At 35.6% G+C, this 18,238-nt stretch overlaps 1 protein-coding gene and 1 long non-coding RNA gene across 7 annotated transcripts in view; one reads left to right on the top strand and one right to left on the bottom strand.

The window, feature by feature from the left end:
- Positions 1-18,238, top strand: part of LOC138707859 (uncharacterized) — a 234,955-nt gene that overhangs the window by 77,536 nt on the left and 139,181 nt on the right. For all 5 annotated transcript variants that reach the window (XM_069837844.1, XM_069837848.1, XM_069837845.1 and 2 more), the window contains exons 4-6: positions 791-951; positions 11,772-11,928; positions 16,126-16,408. In XM_069837844.1, the coding sequence (XP_069693945.1) occupies positions 791-951; positions 11,772-11,928; positions 16,126-16,408 (601 nt within the window). The remainder of the gene's footprint in view (positions 1-790; positions 952-11,771; positions 11,929-16,125; positions 16,409-18,238) is intronic.
- Positions 945-17,999, bottom strand: LOC138707860 (uncharacterized). Of its 2 annotated transcripts, none has more exons than XR_011334398.1 (4): positions 17,490-17,999; positions 12,737-12,826; positions 11,755-11,901; positions 945-1,646 (listed from the first exon to the last, which is right to left on the bottom strand). It is a non-coding gene; the product is annotated as an uncharacterized lncRNA (long non-coding RNA). The 2 variants fall into 2 exon arrangements; XR_011334399.1 differs by lacking the exon at positions 17,490-17,999 and adding an exon at positions 16,518-16,550.

The following is an 18,238-nucleotide window of genomic DNA, read 5'->3' as shown; positions in this document are numbered from 1 at the left end:
CAGGAGAAAAATTCGCTCTGGCGCCAGGAATCGAACCTGGGTCTCCTCTAATAACCATTGTTACCATAACAGATATATTCTGTAGGACCAAGAATTAATCTTTACGTAGATTCTTCGCCCAACAGTGCATAATACTGTGGAATACCAGCCACCAAGTCACTCAGTTGAGTGCGCTCCTTGTATAATGGCAGTTGACTTAATATAAATGTCAACATATATGTCGAAGTTGGAGTCAGGCCACAAAGGGAAAAACACTAGGGGAGAGGGATTCAATCCGGTGCTGTGGATTGAACTTCGGTGTAGCTCAGCGGTTAGAGCACTTGGTATGTAAAACCAAAGACCCAGAAGAAAATTATTGTTTTGCAGGATATGTTTTTGGACGAAGTAGCATACACTAGTTAGAATGTCAAAATTCAATGTGAAAGGAGACAATTTAAAATAAAATTACCAGGACTGATTCAAATAAAACCTTTTGCATCGTTTTGGCTTCAGGGTTTAGGATAAAATACCATTTTTTTTGGTTGAAAGTGTTAAAAAAACACTCATAATTCCCTGTAAAAAAGATTAATTCGAAAAACTATATAAGAAGAATATTCGTTTGCTTGAATAGAAAAATTAAGATCATGCTGTATGCAAGCATATGGTTTAGGAAGAAGGTAGAGAAGACAGATGGATCTACAGATTTTACAAAAAATACTCTCCCGATATGAGAAGTAATGAAATTGTACATTTCTGTCAGCATTCCATATTGAATGAAGAAGTAAAATATACAGATTGTTTTTATTTTCAGTGTCTGGTACGCGTGTTATCCTGTAATGGTTGGTCTATTGAAACTATAGAAGGAATTGGCAACAAGAAGACTGGATATCACAGCACACAAGCACGACTGGCACATCTGAATGGCACTCAGTGTGGATATTGTTCTCCAGGGATGGTCATGAACATGTACAGGTATGGTGTAGTGCCATGAGTCCTATGAAATGAAATTTTGAGGAATTTGTTCCCCCGCTTTGCCATTTACATTGTCCATATCATAGTCAACAGGCATTCCATGTTAAATTCAAGCTAACATACAACTTGTTTGAAGACATGCATTGTGAACATAGTTTCTTAATGCTGCCATACAAAATAAAATTGAATTTATTGCGTATATATACTATGTTCTCATTTGCTCATCCATAATTACATCTTTTCATAAGCGTGATCGCAAATTTTCGTTTAAATTTTTACATCCTAATAACTGTTAAACTTTTATTAAGAAAATAAGTTTAATAAATGATTATTAGATTGACTCAAATGATTTATTCTTATAACTGTGGTTTGGTCAAGTAAGATGGATCTAATTATCGCTGTTTGGACTCAATTCATATTGAGATAGTGACTAGACTATGGCTCTAGAAACACCAAAACTTGCTGACAATTCGTTGCTAACTGGAGAATGGCTTCTCTTTCAATAGTTTCATTTTCTAGAATAGGTGCTCTTCTTGTGCATCTATGGCTGAAGCATTAGTGTGTGCTGGTCTTCCATGCAGGCAACTCGGGTTCAAACTCTGGTCAGGTCATGATGGCATTGTGGTAGACAAACTAGATGTTGCAGAGAGTTTTTCAACCAACATTGTCCACCTTCCCCCTCATTTCATCGTCATCTGCAATAGTAAAAATAGACTGGGGTGAAGTTTTAGAGTAGTCTAGGTTTCCAATGCTGTAATAGTTGAGGCTTGTGGCTCCGGGATGTGGGGCTTATCAGCTACTCATTTGAGAATGGGACCTAGCTCAGTCATGGCTGTGGCAGGTTAATCCACCTTTCAGCATCGAATTCATGAATGCCACTTTGGCACTTGGACAATCATTGCATATATAAGACGCACAATGGGCCAATATAAGCCGAAGTGCAAGGATCTGTTCCAGGTCCAGCCCTAAAAAAGTCAAACCAAGCAAAGAAACTGCTGACCACCCTTTCACCTTCCATTTTACATATTTCATTAGCTGATTTTGTGTTCATGCCTTTTTCCGAAAGGAAATTTAGCATTGGACTTTAGTTATAAGCAAAAGCGAAAGTGCTTACCATGAAAAAGTGTATGTTGTTTGATAAAAAGTTGGTCCATATTTGGTGATAGTAAGTTTAAACTATTCTATAATGTGAATTACAATAGATAATGCCATGAATTTATTTAAATTGAATGGACAGCTCAAGTGGGGTTTGTTTAGATCAGGGGTGGGCAAACTACTGCCCATATGCCAAGTATGACCCTCTGATGTGTTCAATCTGGTTCGTGAAATTAATTTTTTTAATATAAATGTGCCATATGCAAATATTAGACAAAGCTGCCAAGAGGCAAAGTTAACTGTAAATTAAGGACAAATTTCACCATTTATTGTTTATCAAAAATGAAATGATGTCTTGCTCAGGTAGAGACTATTGCTTGCATCTCTATGCTACTCACAGCTTGGTGGTAGAGTTCCGTTATGTTTCCACCCTGACACTTTCTCTCTTGAACTATTCCATCACAGTGCCAAATCAGTACATGGCATCTAGTTCACTTACTTGCATGTAAACTTTATCCTGCGTTCATGTTGTATTTGTATTACAATATCTAATTTTCAAACAATGGCTAGTGCTTCTAAGAAATGGAAAATTTGATGCAGAATGTCGAGTGTTCCAAAGATGAATGGTTGTGGAATTATTTTTTCACATCGTACATTAATAAACACATTTGTCTTGTATATTTTTCAGATTTTTAAAAGTGAATATTGTTTTTAGATTATTTATGATTGTTTTCCATTACTCAATATAATATCGCTGTGCCTCCATAATCCACTGTGTTTTTTTTTCTTTCTAATATATATTTTGCAGAAGAAAGAAAAAATCATTGTCAATTTTAATTCTCTTGATTTTCAAAGCTACATTCTGTACAATTTCATTGTTTCTCTTGTAATTATTGAAATTATACCGAAAGTAGCATTGAAAATCAAAGGAATTAAAAGTGACATTGCTTTTTTCTTTCTCCTTCAATATCTTCCTAAAAACACAGCAGATTTTGGAAGTGCAGTGATGATATATGTTTAACTTTAATTTACAGTGGAACCTCGATTTTGGGTTTCTGGATTTAAGATTTACCCGTATTTTGCATTCTTATTTTGCTGTCCTGACAGAAGTCCCATATAGCCTATGCAATGCTATTTTTACCCCGATTTAATGTTTCTCGATTTAGTGTTTTACCCACATTTAATAAAGAATTTTTTTTTTTTTCAACAAAGCAAATTAGCTTCGATTGTACGTTTTTTCAGCTCTAAATGCTTATTTCCTTGTCCAAGGTCGTTTCAGTAACAGATCCTATTCCTCTCCTTATCTACCATGCATACCTACCCAGGTGAAATACCTGACGCAACACAGTGCCAGAAACCACATGTTAATCATGTGCTGCAGTGCAAGAGACTCAATTCACAACAGAGCATCGCATTAAGACTGGAAGTGGACAATTTTAGGGCTTCTAATGGATGGCTTCATCGCTTTAAGCAGCATGACATTACATACAAAAATGTGTGTGATGAAAATGCAACTGTTCCAGATGAGTCGGTGGATCATCGGAAAGACGATATGCTTCTATGTCTCATTGAAGGCTATGATGCCAAAGATATCTTTAATACTGATGAGACGGGGGTCTTCTACTCCCTGATGAGAGCCTCCACATAAAAGGAGGAACCTGTCATGGTGGGAAGAAAAGTATGGAGAGACTCACTGTTCTTCTCTGTACAAATGCAGATGATTCCGAGAAGTTGAAATCCTTGGTAATTGCCAAATATGAAAAACCAAATTGTTTTAAAAATATCTGCACACTGCCATGCAGTTACAAGAACAAGAGGACTGCCTGGATAACAATGGACATTTTTAGCAGCTATCTGAGACAGCTGGACGTGAAAATGGGGGCTGCTAACAGGAAGATAATTCTTTTAGTGGGTAAGTGTCTGGCACATCCCCCTGATACGTCATTCCTGAAGAATGTGAAGGTTGCTTTCTTCCCACCTAACTGTATAGCTGTCTCCAACCCCTGGATTTGTGTGTAATTCATGCCCTCAAGGGGAAGTATAGACTTTCACTGATGCAGAAACAGATTGCTGCCGTGGACAGACAAACTGGAGATTCTGTTTTCAAAACCTCCATCGTCACTGCCATGCCTGTGGTCTGCAGTGCATGAGAGGAAGTGTCAGCAGCCACCATCACCAACTGCTTCAGAAAAGCAGGCTTTGTGAAGGCTGTCAGTGGTAACATCATGGAGGATGAAGAAGACTGCACTGATGAACGGTAGCAGGACTGGAAGCTATATGAAGTTACATGTGTAGCTTCAGTATTGATGAATCCAGGTGAAACCATGTGAAAAGGGAATTACTCTTCCTCCGTCAAAGATGTCCAGCAAAACAGATATCCATTCTTGATTTCTTCAAGAAGTGGCAGATAAACTAAATGCAACCAACAAGTGTACTTAATGTTGTGAAATTCTTTAAAACATTTTTGTTCTTTTAGTTGAGATCAACCATAAAAATTAATTTTTAAATATATTGATGTGTTTCTTTTTCAATTTTGGCAAAACCCCTATTTTGGGTTTTTCTCGATTCTGGGTATAGTTTATCTGGTCCCCTGAAAAACCTAGAATCGAGGTTTCACTGTATAGTGCGAACACATTGACACCTAGCTCTAAGACTGGCAGTCTCCGCTAGCAGTTTTGCAAAACACAAGAAAGCTTGGTATGCTTGTATACAGCTATTGTTCTTTCATTGCAGCTAGCAGCCCAGAACGATATTTCCCACTCTGTTTAATATTTATCATGTCGTAGCTTCCATGATATTCAGTCAATTACGCTGTAATTTTTTTTATTGATATGTCAATGTCTAAGGAAAGCATTGAAAACATTCGAAAGCAAGATCTTTGTTTTGTAAAAGGGAGAAAAAATACTAATTTCGAAGTGACCTGTTCAAAATAGACATTTACACATTTCAAAGTTGATAAGCGGCAAACTATTTTTGTTTTTGACGTTAGATGAGGATCAAAGTGAGAGAAATGTTGAGAAAGAATGGAAATTACTTTTAAAAGTTATTGCTTCTCAAAATCTTTACTTGTTTCCGAGTTAAGAATCGAGGCTCAACCAAACGTGCGTAGTTTAAAATAAATCACAAATTTGTATAAATTAAAAAGAATGAATACTTCAATTAAAGTAATAAATAAGAAATAAAAGTCATCCCTACTAATTAGAAAAGTCATCACTGACATCCAGTCCACTGACCACCCACAATCACTCTGCACCAAGCTGAGTTTTGCACTGCAAGCTTGAAAGAATGATTGAAGTCATTCTGGAGCTTACCGCTTGCTGATGAGCTAGCAGTAAAGTGACCACCCATGAGTCAACGTGTGCGGTGTCATATGATTCTAGCAATTCATTTTCACTGCAACACTACCAGTCAGAGTCCTATCGACAACGTGTTTGAACCCTTATTCTTGAGAAAATAAAATTAACTACAAAGACTGCTACAGAAGTAAAACAAAATATATACCATAATAGGAAAGAACAGAAAACCAGGAACCTTTTAAATTAGAAATATGAAGCCATCGATAAATATGCTGATAAAATTAAACACCTTCCACAAAGAAATGTGGTGGCACTTTTTGGATGAAAACAGGTGCTCCCTGTGCGGAGATGTAGCTTCAAAAAAGAACACCCGTTACACTGCAGATGACTAGACCCATGGAAAAAGAACCGAAAAGATCTAGCAGAACTTTACTGGGAAGCATGAGGACTAATGTTATGAAACCAAGCTCCAGCCGTTTGAAAACAACAACTCTTATTCATGAGTTCATGACTATATAATATTATGTGCTTTTTCAGACTTAAAGTTGGTTATTCATTAGCTCTCCTGTAAACAAGTTTGTCCACCTCTGTTTTAGACTATTTCACGAATATAACAACATAAAATATAATAGCATTAATAAGCTAGACATGTAGATACTAAGAGATGTTGTTTAAAACAAACTAAGTGCTATAACAAACTCACGATCTTCTCTTACATCCATTTTGTTTTCAATGCAATTCGAACGTGCTTTGCATTTGTTTGTGTCACTGTGACATCATACACAACAATTAGGAGATCTAATTTTATTGTATTGTATTTATTCTCGGTACGATGTATTACAGATTATAGGTTTGTCATTAGGTACACACACACGCACGCACACACGCACGCATGCACGCGGAAGATAAATGGGAAAGTCGGAGCAGCAGCAGTTATCTTCCAAAAAGGGGAAGTGATTAAGAAATTGAAGTACAAACTAAGCTCACACTGCTCAAATAACCAAGCAGAACAGATAGCGATTCTACAGGCACTGAAGGAAATAGAAGTCAACAGGGAACTGCAGATTGGAGCGAAAGTGGGTGTAGTCAACACAGATAGCCAGATCACAGTAGCACTCTCAAGAACAGTCAAATCTGCAACACAACGATAGACCAAATAAAGGCTAAGATCAAACATCTGCAGGACAGTAGCTGGACTATCCACATAAATTGGGTGAAGGCACATGTGGGGCTGTACGGAAACGAAATAGCAGACCAGTTGGCGAAGGAAGCTGCACAGGAAAACAGTGAGGAGGTAATATACAACAAGGTCCCTAGAACTCACATCATTCGGGAAGCAGAGGAGAAAGGACTACGCAGGTGGCAAGACCAATGGGAGAAGAAAACCAAAGGGAATTCCAGCAAAGGGTTTTTCCCGGTAGTGCAGGAACGGCTAAAACTGAGGATCCCACTTAACGGCCAAATCACAGCCATCCTATCCGGTCATGGTAAGACTAGTGATTACTATTAGAGATTCAAAATTGCTGAAAGTGCAATGTGTAAGTGTCATCGACAAGAACAAACAGTGGCTCATTTGATGTATGAGTGTTCTTTACTGAACAGGCAGGGCTGGGCAAAATACTAACATCCAAGTATTTCAAATACAAATACAAAATACTTCAAATAATTGTATTTGAAATACAAATACAAAATACTTTTAAAAAATTAACCAAAATACATTTGTATTTCAAATACTCAAAATACATTTGTATTTCAAATACTCGATAAAATATATAGGCCTAAAGAAATAAGAATATTACTGAAAATCTAAAATATTATATTAACATTAAAAGTATTTTTACCTCGAAGTTTTATATAAACACTGTAACTGAACTTTTCCTTTTCCCAGTCAGCAATGAAATTATGCTACATATGAATAATTACTGCTCCTTTTGAAAACAACCAGTTCCTCAAATGTTCATAAGATAAGGATCCCCTTGCCTGTGAATAAATAAATCCTGCAAAACAGAACAGTCTTTCTACAGGCGTAGAGGAACCCAAACTTGTATTATATTTATAAAAGCTTGTTTCACTGTTGGGTAATTCTCTAGAGTGCACAGGGTTGTCCCTTTGCCATTGAAGAATTGTATGAGCTCATACTCCACAGCAGACAAGTTCTTTTCTTTTTGCTTTTCAAAGTTTGTTTTACTTGAGTTGAAAATATAAAAATTGTTTTCATCGTCTTCATCATCTGAACTGACCAAAAATGTAGCAGCCAACTGCTCAGCTGATTTCACAACACACATTCCGTGTCCTCTTCTTATCACTTAGTGAGGAAATGTCAGGTAGCCATCTCATCTTCAATGATGGGTGGAGCAAGCTGCCAAAATAGCTCAATTTTCTTCTGGGATCAGATCAAACATCACTTTAAATCTTGATGAAAGTGAACTTATTATTCTTCAGGGAAGAAGATGGCAGAGCTAGCCGTCGAAAGCTTGGAATCTAATCTCCAACTCACCTGGCTGAGAACCCGAGAAGAGTTATTCTGTTTATATCATGTTTGAATTGCAATATTTGAGAATTGAGTCATAAAGAGAATTCCATCGAGTTGGGCAAGGAAACTTTAATGAATATTTCAAGACATCTGATATAATTTCTGAGTATTTGAGTCTCCTAGACGCATTCCATAATGCTAAACATTTAGCAAGTGTTGGGTGATGGATCCTTGATGCTGTTGGAGATTTCTTCATGGCATTAAGGAAATCAGTTGTGGCAAGAAAACTAAGTGTATGGCTAGCACAACTGAAATGGGTAGGCAAATAAGACAAAAATTCATTCTTCAAATCGAAATCCAAAACTTGAAGTATAAGAAGAAGAAAAAAGTATTTTGTGTATTTGAAATACAAAATACATCAATTTTATGTATTTAAATACAAAATACGATATACTTTCGAAAATCCTTACAAATTACAAAATACAAAATACAAATGTATTCCAAAGACGTATTTGAAATACATGTATTTCAAATACTGCCCAGCCCTGTGAACAGGGAAAGGAATGCGTTAAAACTAAGCATTAGACTAAAAGGAGGTCAGTGGCCGACAACTAACTGCGATCTCGTCAAGGTCCACTTAAAAGAATTTCTAACATTTGTAACGAGAATTGACTTTGACAAACTTTAAGGCAAAATGACATTACTAGTTTTTATTATAACTAGAGGAATTGTAATGATAATTGTAATCGAAATAATTCATTCGTAATCCTAATCCTAATTGTAATTCAAATAGTTTAAAGTAGTTCAAGAATTGTATGTAGTGTTACGATGTAATGGAGCATACAGTATTAAAAAAAAAAGATACATAATACATTTCAGTTTAAAAAGACGTCTAAAAAATAAAATAAATGACACAGGTTAAATAAAACAAGGTACATAATGAGATTACATGAACAAAGTTATGAACTGAGGTAATTTCTTAGGAGAGCGATTGATCCTTTAAGAGGCAAGAGACTTTATTTAGTTATTCTGTATATTTTTTATTAATATTGTTAGGATAAAGAATTATGTGCAACAGTATTAAGGTAAAATAACCCTTTTTGGGTTCTCAGCCAAGTGAGTTGGATTGTTGCTTCCAAGCTTTGGATGACTAGCTCTGCCATCTTCTTCAGGGAATGAAGTGTCGTGGGACCATGTCTAGCTAGTATATAAACGTCAATAGGGCTTTCCACTGTGAGCCAATAAGGAGCTAGTTCCTGGTCCCGACTGCCTGCCTTGTGCTGGTGTTCAAAGCATGTTGATGGCAGGAAAAACACTAGAAGAGAGGGATTCGATCTGGTAATGTGGTTTGAACTTCGGTGTAGCTGAGTGGTTAGAGCACTTGGTACGTAGAACTAAGGACCCGGGTTCGATCCCTGGCACCGGAGCAAATTTTTCTCCTCTAATAATCACTCATATCCCATACATGTTCAATAGGAGACATATCTGGCGAACAGGCAGGCCACTGAAGAAGGTGGATGTGCTATGCATTGAAGAGAGCTTGAACATTCCTGGCAACATGTGATCGGGCATTGTCTTGCTGGAATATAGCATCAGAAGTGCACTGATGGAAGGATATGACTTCTGGCTCTACAACATTCTCGATGTACCGGTTGCTGTTGAGTCTACCCTCAATACGTAGCAGCCGAGATCGTGAATGATACCCAATGCCACCCCACATCATCATGCCTGGTGTTAGGCCAGTATGACGCTGAACAATGCAGTCTGGATAATATTGCTGGTCACGATATAGTTTAATGCGTATACGACCATCATTGTAGTCCAAGTTGAAATAGGATTCGTCTGAAAACACCACATGTTGCCAATCTGCACGCCATTCTGTGTGTTCACGAGCTTATTATAGCCTGAGACGTCGATGATCTAGGGTCAAGGGAATCTGCTGCAAAGGAGTGTGAGCAACCAGCCCTCTGCGAAGTAGACATCATCGAACAGTGAAAGCAGACAATGCTACTACATCTGTTACAGTGTTCCACCATTGTGCTAACACTTGTGATGCAGCTAACGATCCATCTCTACCATGCGGATAAGATGTCTGTCATCCTGTGGTGTCGTCACAGATCGTGATCCACTGCCATATTTTTTATGTATCCGATTCTCTTCTATCCACTGCTTCCAGGCTAGCATCACTGTAGCCAGCATGATGTGCCACACTAACAGCAATATCGCAATACGAAAATCCACCCTTACGCAGGCCAATTGCTACTCCCATTCAAATTCTGTTGTTTATACTGCGTCCTTTTAGCACGACTTATAGAGGCAATTCTTAGAGAAAGGTTTACTGCCTGTTGACTCTAATACACTGCTCGTCTGGCTCCACAACAATCCTCTGTTTATGTGCTTACCACGACAGTTCAGAGGGCACTGCTGGGTTCAAGGATGCAAAATAATTTTGAAATTCTAATCACTTGCTTGTTATGCTCTGCGTTATATTTAGTATAATTTTCACATGTCTATCTACGTTCCTTCATGGTGTTGCAATTTTTAGACAGTAGTGTATGTATACAGTTCATTGCTTATTTTAATGTGTTTCGAAACTGTATTAGAATGTATTAAAAATCGTCTCTTGCTTAGGAAATCAAAATACGAATGGATACAACATTTACAGGGAAAGACTTCTGACATGACCAAGTAAAAAATCTGTCACGCCTAATTGGTTACAGAATCAACATTCAGCTACCAGCGTAGTTCAGTTGGCTGAGGCACTTGCCTGTCAATCTGAAGTTGCACTCGGGCGTGGGTTCATTTCTCACTTAGACTGATTACCTGGTTGGGTGTTTTTGAGGTTTACCCCAACCGTAGGCAAATGTCAGGTAATCTATGACGAAACTTGGCCTCATTTTGCCAAATACCATTTCACTATCACCAATCCCATTGACGCTAAATAATCTAGTAGTTGATACAGCGTCGTTAAATAATCAAGTTAAAAAATTAACATTAAAAATATTTCGCTAATTAATGACGTGATTCGAATATAAGTATAAATAATTACGGGTAAGGTTTTCTGAATAAGCTTTAAGTTATTTTATCTACATTTTGCTTAAAAATGGAAAAATGCTGAGTAGTGAGTGAGTTAATATGGTTCAGTGGCTTAAAAGATCAGAACAATATGTAAAAGATACATCAGAAGAGATGCAAAAGAAGAGGAATAAGAAAATAGTGCAGACAGTAAAGTTATATAAGAATAAATTGGAAGAGGAGGAGAGGGATGTGAAGAAAGGATGACTTTTAATTTCAGTTATTGCTGTGCAGTAGAAATGGTGACGATGAGGCCAAAAAACAAAGAAAACAGAAATTGGGATGTATATATCTCTAATGTAAATTTGATTCTTTAAAAATATTTTACAGAATTTCAAAATGGAATTTTTAACATGTACCAAAGGTCAATGTTCTCAACTATTTACAAATACTCTAAAGTTATTATGCCAGTATGGTTCATATTGTTTTAGATATGTAATGAAATGAATAAACGATAACTTTACCATCACATTCTGTAAAATTTTAGACTTTATTGGCTGTTTGAACATGTCTGACTAAGCACGTTCAGTGGTGGTGTTTCTAGGAGAAAGGGGATGTATGCTAAATACTTATTCTTAGCAACAGACAATTTTCACAATTATATATGAATGAATACATACATTCATATACACTGTCGGCCTGGGTAGCGCAGTATAGTGCTGGCCTTCTGTGCTCAGAGTTGCCCGTTTGATCCTGGCCCAGGTTGATGGCATTTAAGTGTGCTTAAATGCGACAGGCTCATGTCAATAGATTTACTGGCATGTAAAAGAACTCCTGTGGGACAAAATTCTGGCACACCGGCGATGCTGATATAACATCAGCAGTTACCATAATAAAAATTTTTCATATATACTCATAAAATACCTTAATATTTCATTTAGCCTCATGGGTCAAAGGGATCTGACCATGAAAGAAGTTGAGAACTCCTTTGGTGGCAATATATGCCGTTGCACTGGTTATCGCCCTATCTTGGATGCTTTCAAGTCTTTCGCTACTGATGCACCACAAAACCTGAAGAGCAAAGTACAGGATATTGAGGTTAGTGTTTTTATACATCTCTATTACACAACTTTTAACACTGTATCACTTCGCAGTATGTATTATGTCTTTCTCGTGTTAAATTTTACCATACCTGGTTAACAGGCCGAAACATTTTAATCAGGTAGGTAAAATTTAACACGAGAAAGACATATAATACATATTCCGTTAGTGCTTCGCTGCTTAATGCAATGCAATTAATTTTTCATGATAAAAATAGAGATATGTTTTAATGTTACTTTGTAGATAGTGACATTCACTGTAGCTGCTTGGTCTAAGGCATCATGCCTAGAATTACATTACAGAATGCATGCTGGTTTGAGTCCTCATGGAGGAAGAATTTTCTCATAAAATTTAAGTCAGTGTATGGGAGCTGTGCTAGGTAGGGAAATCTGGTTTTGAAACCAGCTACAGCTACAAAGCTACATGCCGACCACATGATACCTCCTTTCTGATTGGATGATCGTTCACTCTGCTGAGGCATATGAATGTGAGGCCAGCAGCAGTTGGCCCTTTGTGGGCTGTTTGCATCATTGATTGATTGATTTGATTGAGTGATTGATTGATTGTATTTAAAGTAAAGATTCAATTTTACAAGGTAAAGAATTCGTGATAAATAATAGTACATTATGCAACGAGCCTATAATGAAGGTAATTAAGAAGCGAGTATGGATATTTATGAAATGAGCGCAAGCGAGTTTCATAATTTTCATGAGCTTCTTAATTACCATTATAGGCAAGTTTCATACGACTTTTTATGCTCGACCATATTTCTAACTTGATATTATTAATTTTCTTTGTATCTTACCTTGACCAATGTCCCGTGTTGTGAGATGTGCGCAGACGCGAAAGTATTGATTTTTTCCGAGGAACATTGACCTTGCTAGGTCATAAGAACCTACAGAGATAACATTGAAATTAAATTAGACATTGAAAAACGAGATGACAAATTGAATTTATTTGAATATTATTTACAATTAACGCTAATTATTATAGTAACAGAACATAACCTTCTGCGACAGTATTGGATTTCCAGCCTCTGTGACTTTTCACTAATTCTCTTTCGATTGCATATCCGAGAATAATCGATACTTGCAGTTTTATAACGGTAGAAAGCTGACCTGTCATTGGCTGAACAGTTGTAACCTGAGTCGTCATTGGCTGAAAGACCTGACCTTTAATGAGTAAGTGTACTTTAATGACATGCATTAAAGGTCTGCTACCAGGTGTATAATTACTACATTTCGGCATGGTCGAGCATAAAGTTCTTTACAAAACTGTTAAGAGTGTTGATAGTGTCGTGTAACATAAACTTTAAAGCTCCAATTAACAGTTTTAAAATACCAGTCAACGTCGGATATAGTGAACCTCTGCAGACCAGCATATTTCGTTCACTAAAACCGAAGTGTCTGTTTTTATACTAAGCTTACTGACGCTGCTATACATACAGTATTAATGCCCGTTTGGGATACATCACATTCAATATCAGTACTAATGTTCAGTGTATCTACCAACTTAAACACTTCACGCTTTGACATCCTGATGTTCACAGTTTGAAACTTGAATATAATCTGGCCATGTAGGTAATAGGTACTGACCGATTTCGCACCTCTTCCCACTAGAGGTGTATTTGGCCTTGGAATTTCCTTGGGTTCACTTTTACAAAGATGTGGGAGGAAGGGTTGAGGACCATTGTACTGTAATCCTTCTCGTATTTACCCATTGGTCATCATTCTACTTCCTTTTACAAAAGAAAACACTTTATCTTCCTATTCTTCTAATAATCTCTTTTAAAGGAGTCAGAACTAATCCTTTATCCCTCACTGTGTACACTATTCTCTTTAACATGTTTCAAACTGTCCAGGAAGCTGAATGAATCCTTTGTCTTTCAATGCACTTAAGGAGTAGAAGGTTTATAGGACAAAGGGTTTCCTAAATTACCATATTGGCCATTTTAAAATTACATTTTCTTGGGAAAGTCCTAGTTTTAGGTTCATTATAACCGAAGTGAGGGTTCACTATAAACGGAAATATTAATGTACTTTTTAATGTATGCTGGTCAGGACCAACAATTTAGGTTCACTATAGCCGAATGTTCACTATAACAGAGTTCACTATATCCAGATTTGACTGTAATTAAATTTTAATTCTTCTTTCAGTGAAGAAATCCATTAACGCAATAGAAGGTGTGGTAAATGAGATGCTTTTCTGTATATTTTGTCTTCTTTTATTTCTGAAATTCTTTTTAATTCTGTAGTTTTCATTGATGAAATTTCTGTGTGCAATCAGGATGTCATTTATAAGATAGTGTGAGAGAAATTGTGTATTTCTGTAATACTGGTAATTTATATTATGCATTTGTTATTTATGGCGATAAATAACATAGTTTGCAATTTAGAATGAAAAATTATCATGCTTTCCTCAAAGAATATTTTCGCTATTGAGGCAGTTGGTATACAGTAAAATTCTTCAATCATGACCTCTTGCCATGCTTTTTCAGTGCATCGGTGAGGGCCATGACTAGTGTTGAGAATATTATATGCACTAAAACTCTAAAATATGCAAGCAAATATGTACTTAAAATACCGAAATACTTATGCATTTATATATGCATAGAAAGTTGAAGGGCCAGCAAACTTACAATAGCATAGGGTCACATGAAAAACAAAACACTAGCTATATAATGGGCAAAACTCAAATTATTGAGCATAATGGAAAGCACAGTCACTTTAATTTCTTAGTTATTGCCTTATTAGGTATTGCTAATTTAATTAAAACCAATTTGATACAGACAATACATTTTCTTCCATGATTGTATGAAACTTTGTAACACAATAATCTTTTCCATGTTTTCAGGATCCAATTTATTTCTCCTGTCTATCAAAATAAACTTGTGTATAGGAAAAGTTCTTTCTTATCTACATCACTAGAAATGTGGAGACAAAATGTATAATCTGGTAACGCAGTTGGATTAACATCCTCTTCACTATTGTATCCTTGAAGCAGATTGCTCATTTCTAATTTTCCTCAGCTTCTTTAAACCGTCATTCTTTAATTTAGCTGACGACGTGATTTCTCGACAACATTTCAGAACTCCTTGATTTGATTTGCAGAATAATACAAACTATTGAAATTGAGCAGAAAACACATTTTTTTTTTATTTACACAAGGCAGAATGGGAGATCAACTCATAAATACATCACAAGAAACATCATATAAACATATATAAATATATATATATAAGAAACATCAAAACAAACAAAACTACTTCAGTCACTGTCAACTATACCATATCCTACAATGAAGTCTACCCAAAAATACATACGTACCTCAAAGTTGTATACCAACTAACCAGATGAAATGAAAATTATTGCTTAAAATAAGAGTTCTGAATAAATTTTGTCGAGAAAACGCGCCATTATCGAAAGTAAATAATTACTACACATTTCACCAAAGTCCAGAAAACTTTAAAACAGTTTTCACTACAAAAAATTAAAAATATACATGGGATATGCTCTTAATGTTGAAATACGCGAAAACATCCAAACTATGCATATATATGCATAAACACCCATGTGTCAGTCATATTAGTTAAACATGAAACATGTAATTACTAAGTTTCATTAAGATACGCAGCTCTGATACAAATATGCATATGCATGTATTTCTCACACTAGTCATAAATAAACAAATTGACTGTATTCGTATTTTAAAAAAGAAATACCTTGCTGTCTTCAGATTCAATGCTATTCCTCTCAGGAAGTGGAATGTTTGATTACCCTTTCCCAGCCAGCTTTATCAATACATTTTTAATTAGATGGTAGGAAGTGCTCACAAAATAACAATAAGTTCAAATGATTTTTTACAGGAATAATGTAAGTATGCTGTTACTGGTATGTCTTTTTAATACCTATCTTGCTTAGGCTTCAATATTACAATTTGATGGTGTTCGGGTAAAGGGGGTTAAGTCATTTTCTGCGCAAATGGAGTTTTTGTTTTCCAGGTGAATACAAAAGTTAAATTTTACAAGTGGGTGTGCAAAAAACAAAAGAATACTTGCACTTGATGTGTTTTATTTGTGTAGAAAATTATTTGCAATAAAGATCTGAAGCTTAATTTTCATTTATCTCAAAACTCATTTTTATGACAAACGCCATCAAATTTATATCTGAGATTTTTTTTTTTTTTTCATTTCAGGAATTATACAAGATGAAAATCTGTCCTGAAAATGGAAAAACATGTTTCAGTAAATGCAAATATATTTCTACTGACAGTGAAAGTAGTGAAGATGAATTTGTTCATATAAACTCAGATGGTGTAGAAATATTTCAGTCTTCAGAGATTTCAAACGTCCATCCAATTCATCTGCATCTAAATGGAGCTCAGTGGTTTAAAGCTACAAAAATGAGTGACATTTTTAATATTTTTGATAAAAGTGATGATGCTCCCTACATCCTTGTTGCTGGAAGTACAGCTCGTGGTGAGGATAATTACTTTCATAATATTAGATTTCAACTTTATTTATTACACATTAGGAATGTAATATTCTTGCACAATTGGAATAAATATAATTAACATTCATTACTAACCAGGCCACCAGTGTGGCACAGTTGGTTAAGGCGCTTGCCTGCCGGTCTGAAGTTGCACTTGGGCACGGGTTCAATCCCTGCTTGGGCTGATTACCTGGTTGGGTTTTTTCCGTGGTTTTCCCCAACTGTAAGGTGAATGCCAGGCAATCTATGGCGAATCCTCGGCCTCATCTCGCTATCACCAATCTCATTGACGCCAAATAACCTAGTAGTTGATACAGCGTCGTTAAATAACCAACTTAATAATCAATACTAACCATTAATTCTCACTGATTATTTTATTTCTTCTTTTCCCCTTTTTAATACTGGTTATTTTGTCAATGTAAACTACAAATTAAAAAAGAATAATTTGTAAGCACAAATTTAAAATTTTGTTTTAAGTACAGTTTGTGCTACTGATCAAACATGACTACTAACTTGCAAATTATATCCTGTGTATATCACTTAGACAGAACTGGGTCATTACGTGTAGAATATTGTTTTTGTGTAGAAAATATTGTAGAACATGTAACATACAGAAAATTATGTTACAAATTATAGAATTAAAGTTTGTGTAATAATGCATTATAAGGGGAATACTATAAATAAGTAATAATTTGTATGAATACCGACTTATAACCTATACAATACTTGATGCAGCAAATGGATTATTGTTTAGTTATTTTATTATTTAATTTAATTATTATACACTGAATTTAAAAACAATGTTTCAACTATTTCAACTGAAAGAAATGAAAATTGAAAATTATTCAATGTCTACTCACTACACTTTACGTGATTCAGGTTTGAAAATTAAAAATAAAAGTGTAATATTCTAACTTAGTCGTACAGAGTGAAAGGCCAATCAGAGGCATTGACCGAACAGAAAATTACACTTGTCAGCATAGCTGTATGGATTAATTAGTTAGTGACTGAGCCTGGAATAGAAGGAAATAACAAGCCCAACAGAGTAGGCGACCCATCTAGTCATACTTAGCTGTCCTGATGATGGAACTTGTACGAGGTTGAGAAATGTTGGAAATGTGAAGTTCCACAACATGGTGGTATATCCAAAAGCCTTATTCTGAATGGTGTTAATACACCATTTCCTTTCTGGGGCCTTGGTAATCGCAAGCATCCAAGCTTGCAGGAAGGTTGTTAAATGTTCCTTCTTTTTCTGCACAATTAGAGAGAATTTTCAGCAATTGGTCTTATGTTCACTGTCCCTCAAGAAGCAGGCTAACATTTTACAGGTCAGAAAAGCTGCTGCTTATGTACCACACATCAAAATTTGAAAATAATCCTTGTGATGAATATTAATAAATTGAATATGGACTGTAACAGATATTCTAGAATGGATGTAAACTGTAATATTTATTTCTATATGGTAAATTGAAATACAAACGGTATACTTGTGCTCTGCTATGTTCTTACTACAAATTAATACCATATATAGTATTTTCTATTCTGTTCACATAATCTTTGAAATTCATTCCTGTAACAAATTTATTTTTCTACGTGTAGATTATGTAATAGTAAGTAATACCGTACTTTTTTCAAATACTCCGCGTATTTTTTTTTTTTTTTTTTTTTCAGAAATAAAGTAAAAAATATGGGTGCACAGCTTATTTGGAATGAAGTTGGCAACATTGCCCGATTTTCCTCTCTCATAATTCCTAAGATAGTAGTGCATGCCATTATCTTCCCGTATGGATATTTTAATTCTTAACATTGTTAAATAA

The sequence above is a fragment of the Periplaneta americana genome, chromosome 10 (genome assembly GCF_040183065.1).
Source record: "Periplaneta americana isolate PAMFEO1 chromosome 10, P.americana_PAMFEO1_priV1, whole genome shotgun sequence".
In the NCBI taxonomy this organism is placed as follows: domain Eukaryota; kingdom Metazoa; phylum Arthropoda; class Insecta; order Blattodea; family Blattidae; genus Periplaneta; species Periplaneta americana.
Note: the sequence above shows the minus strand (reverse complement) of the source record. Positions and strands in the feature narration are given on the sequence as shown.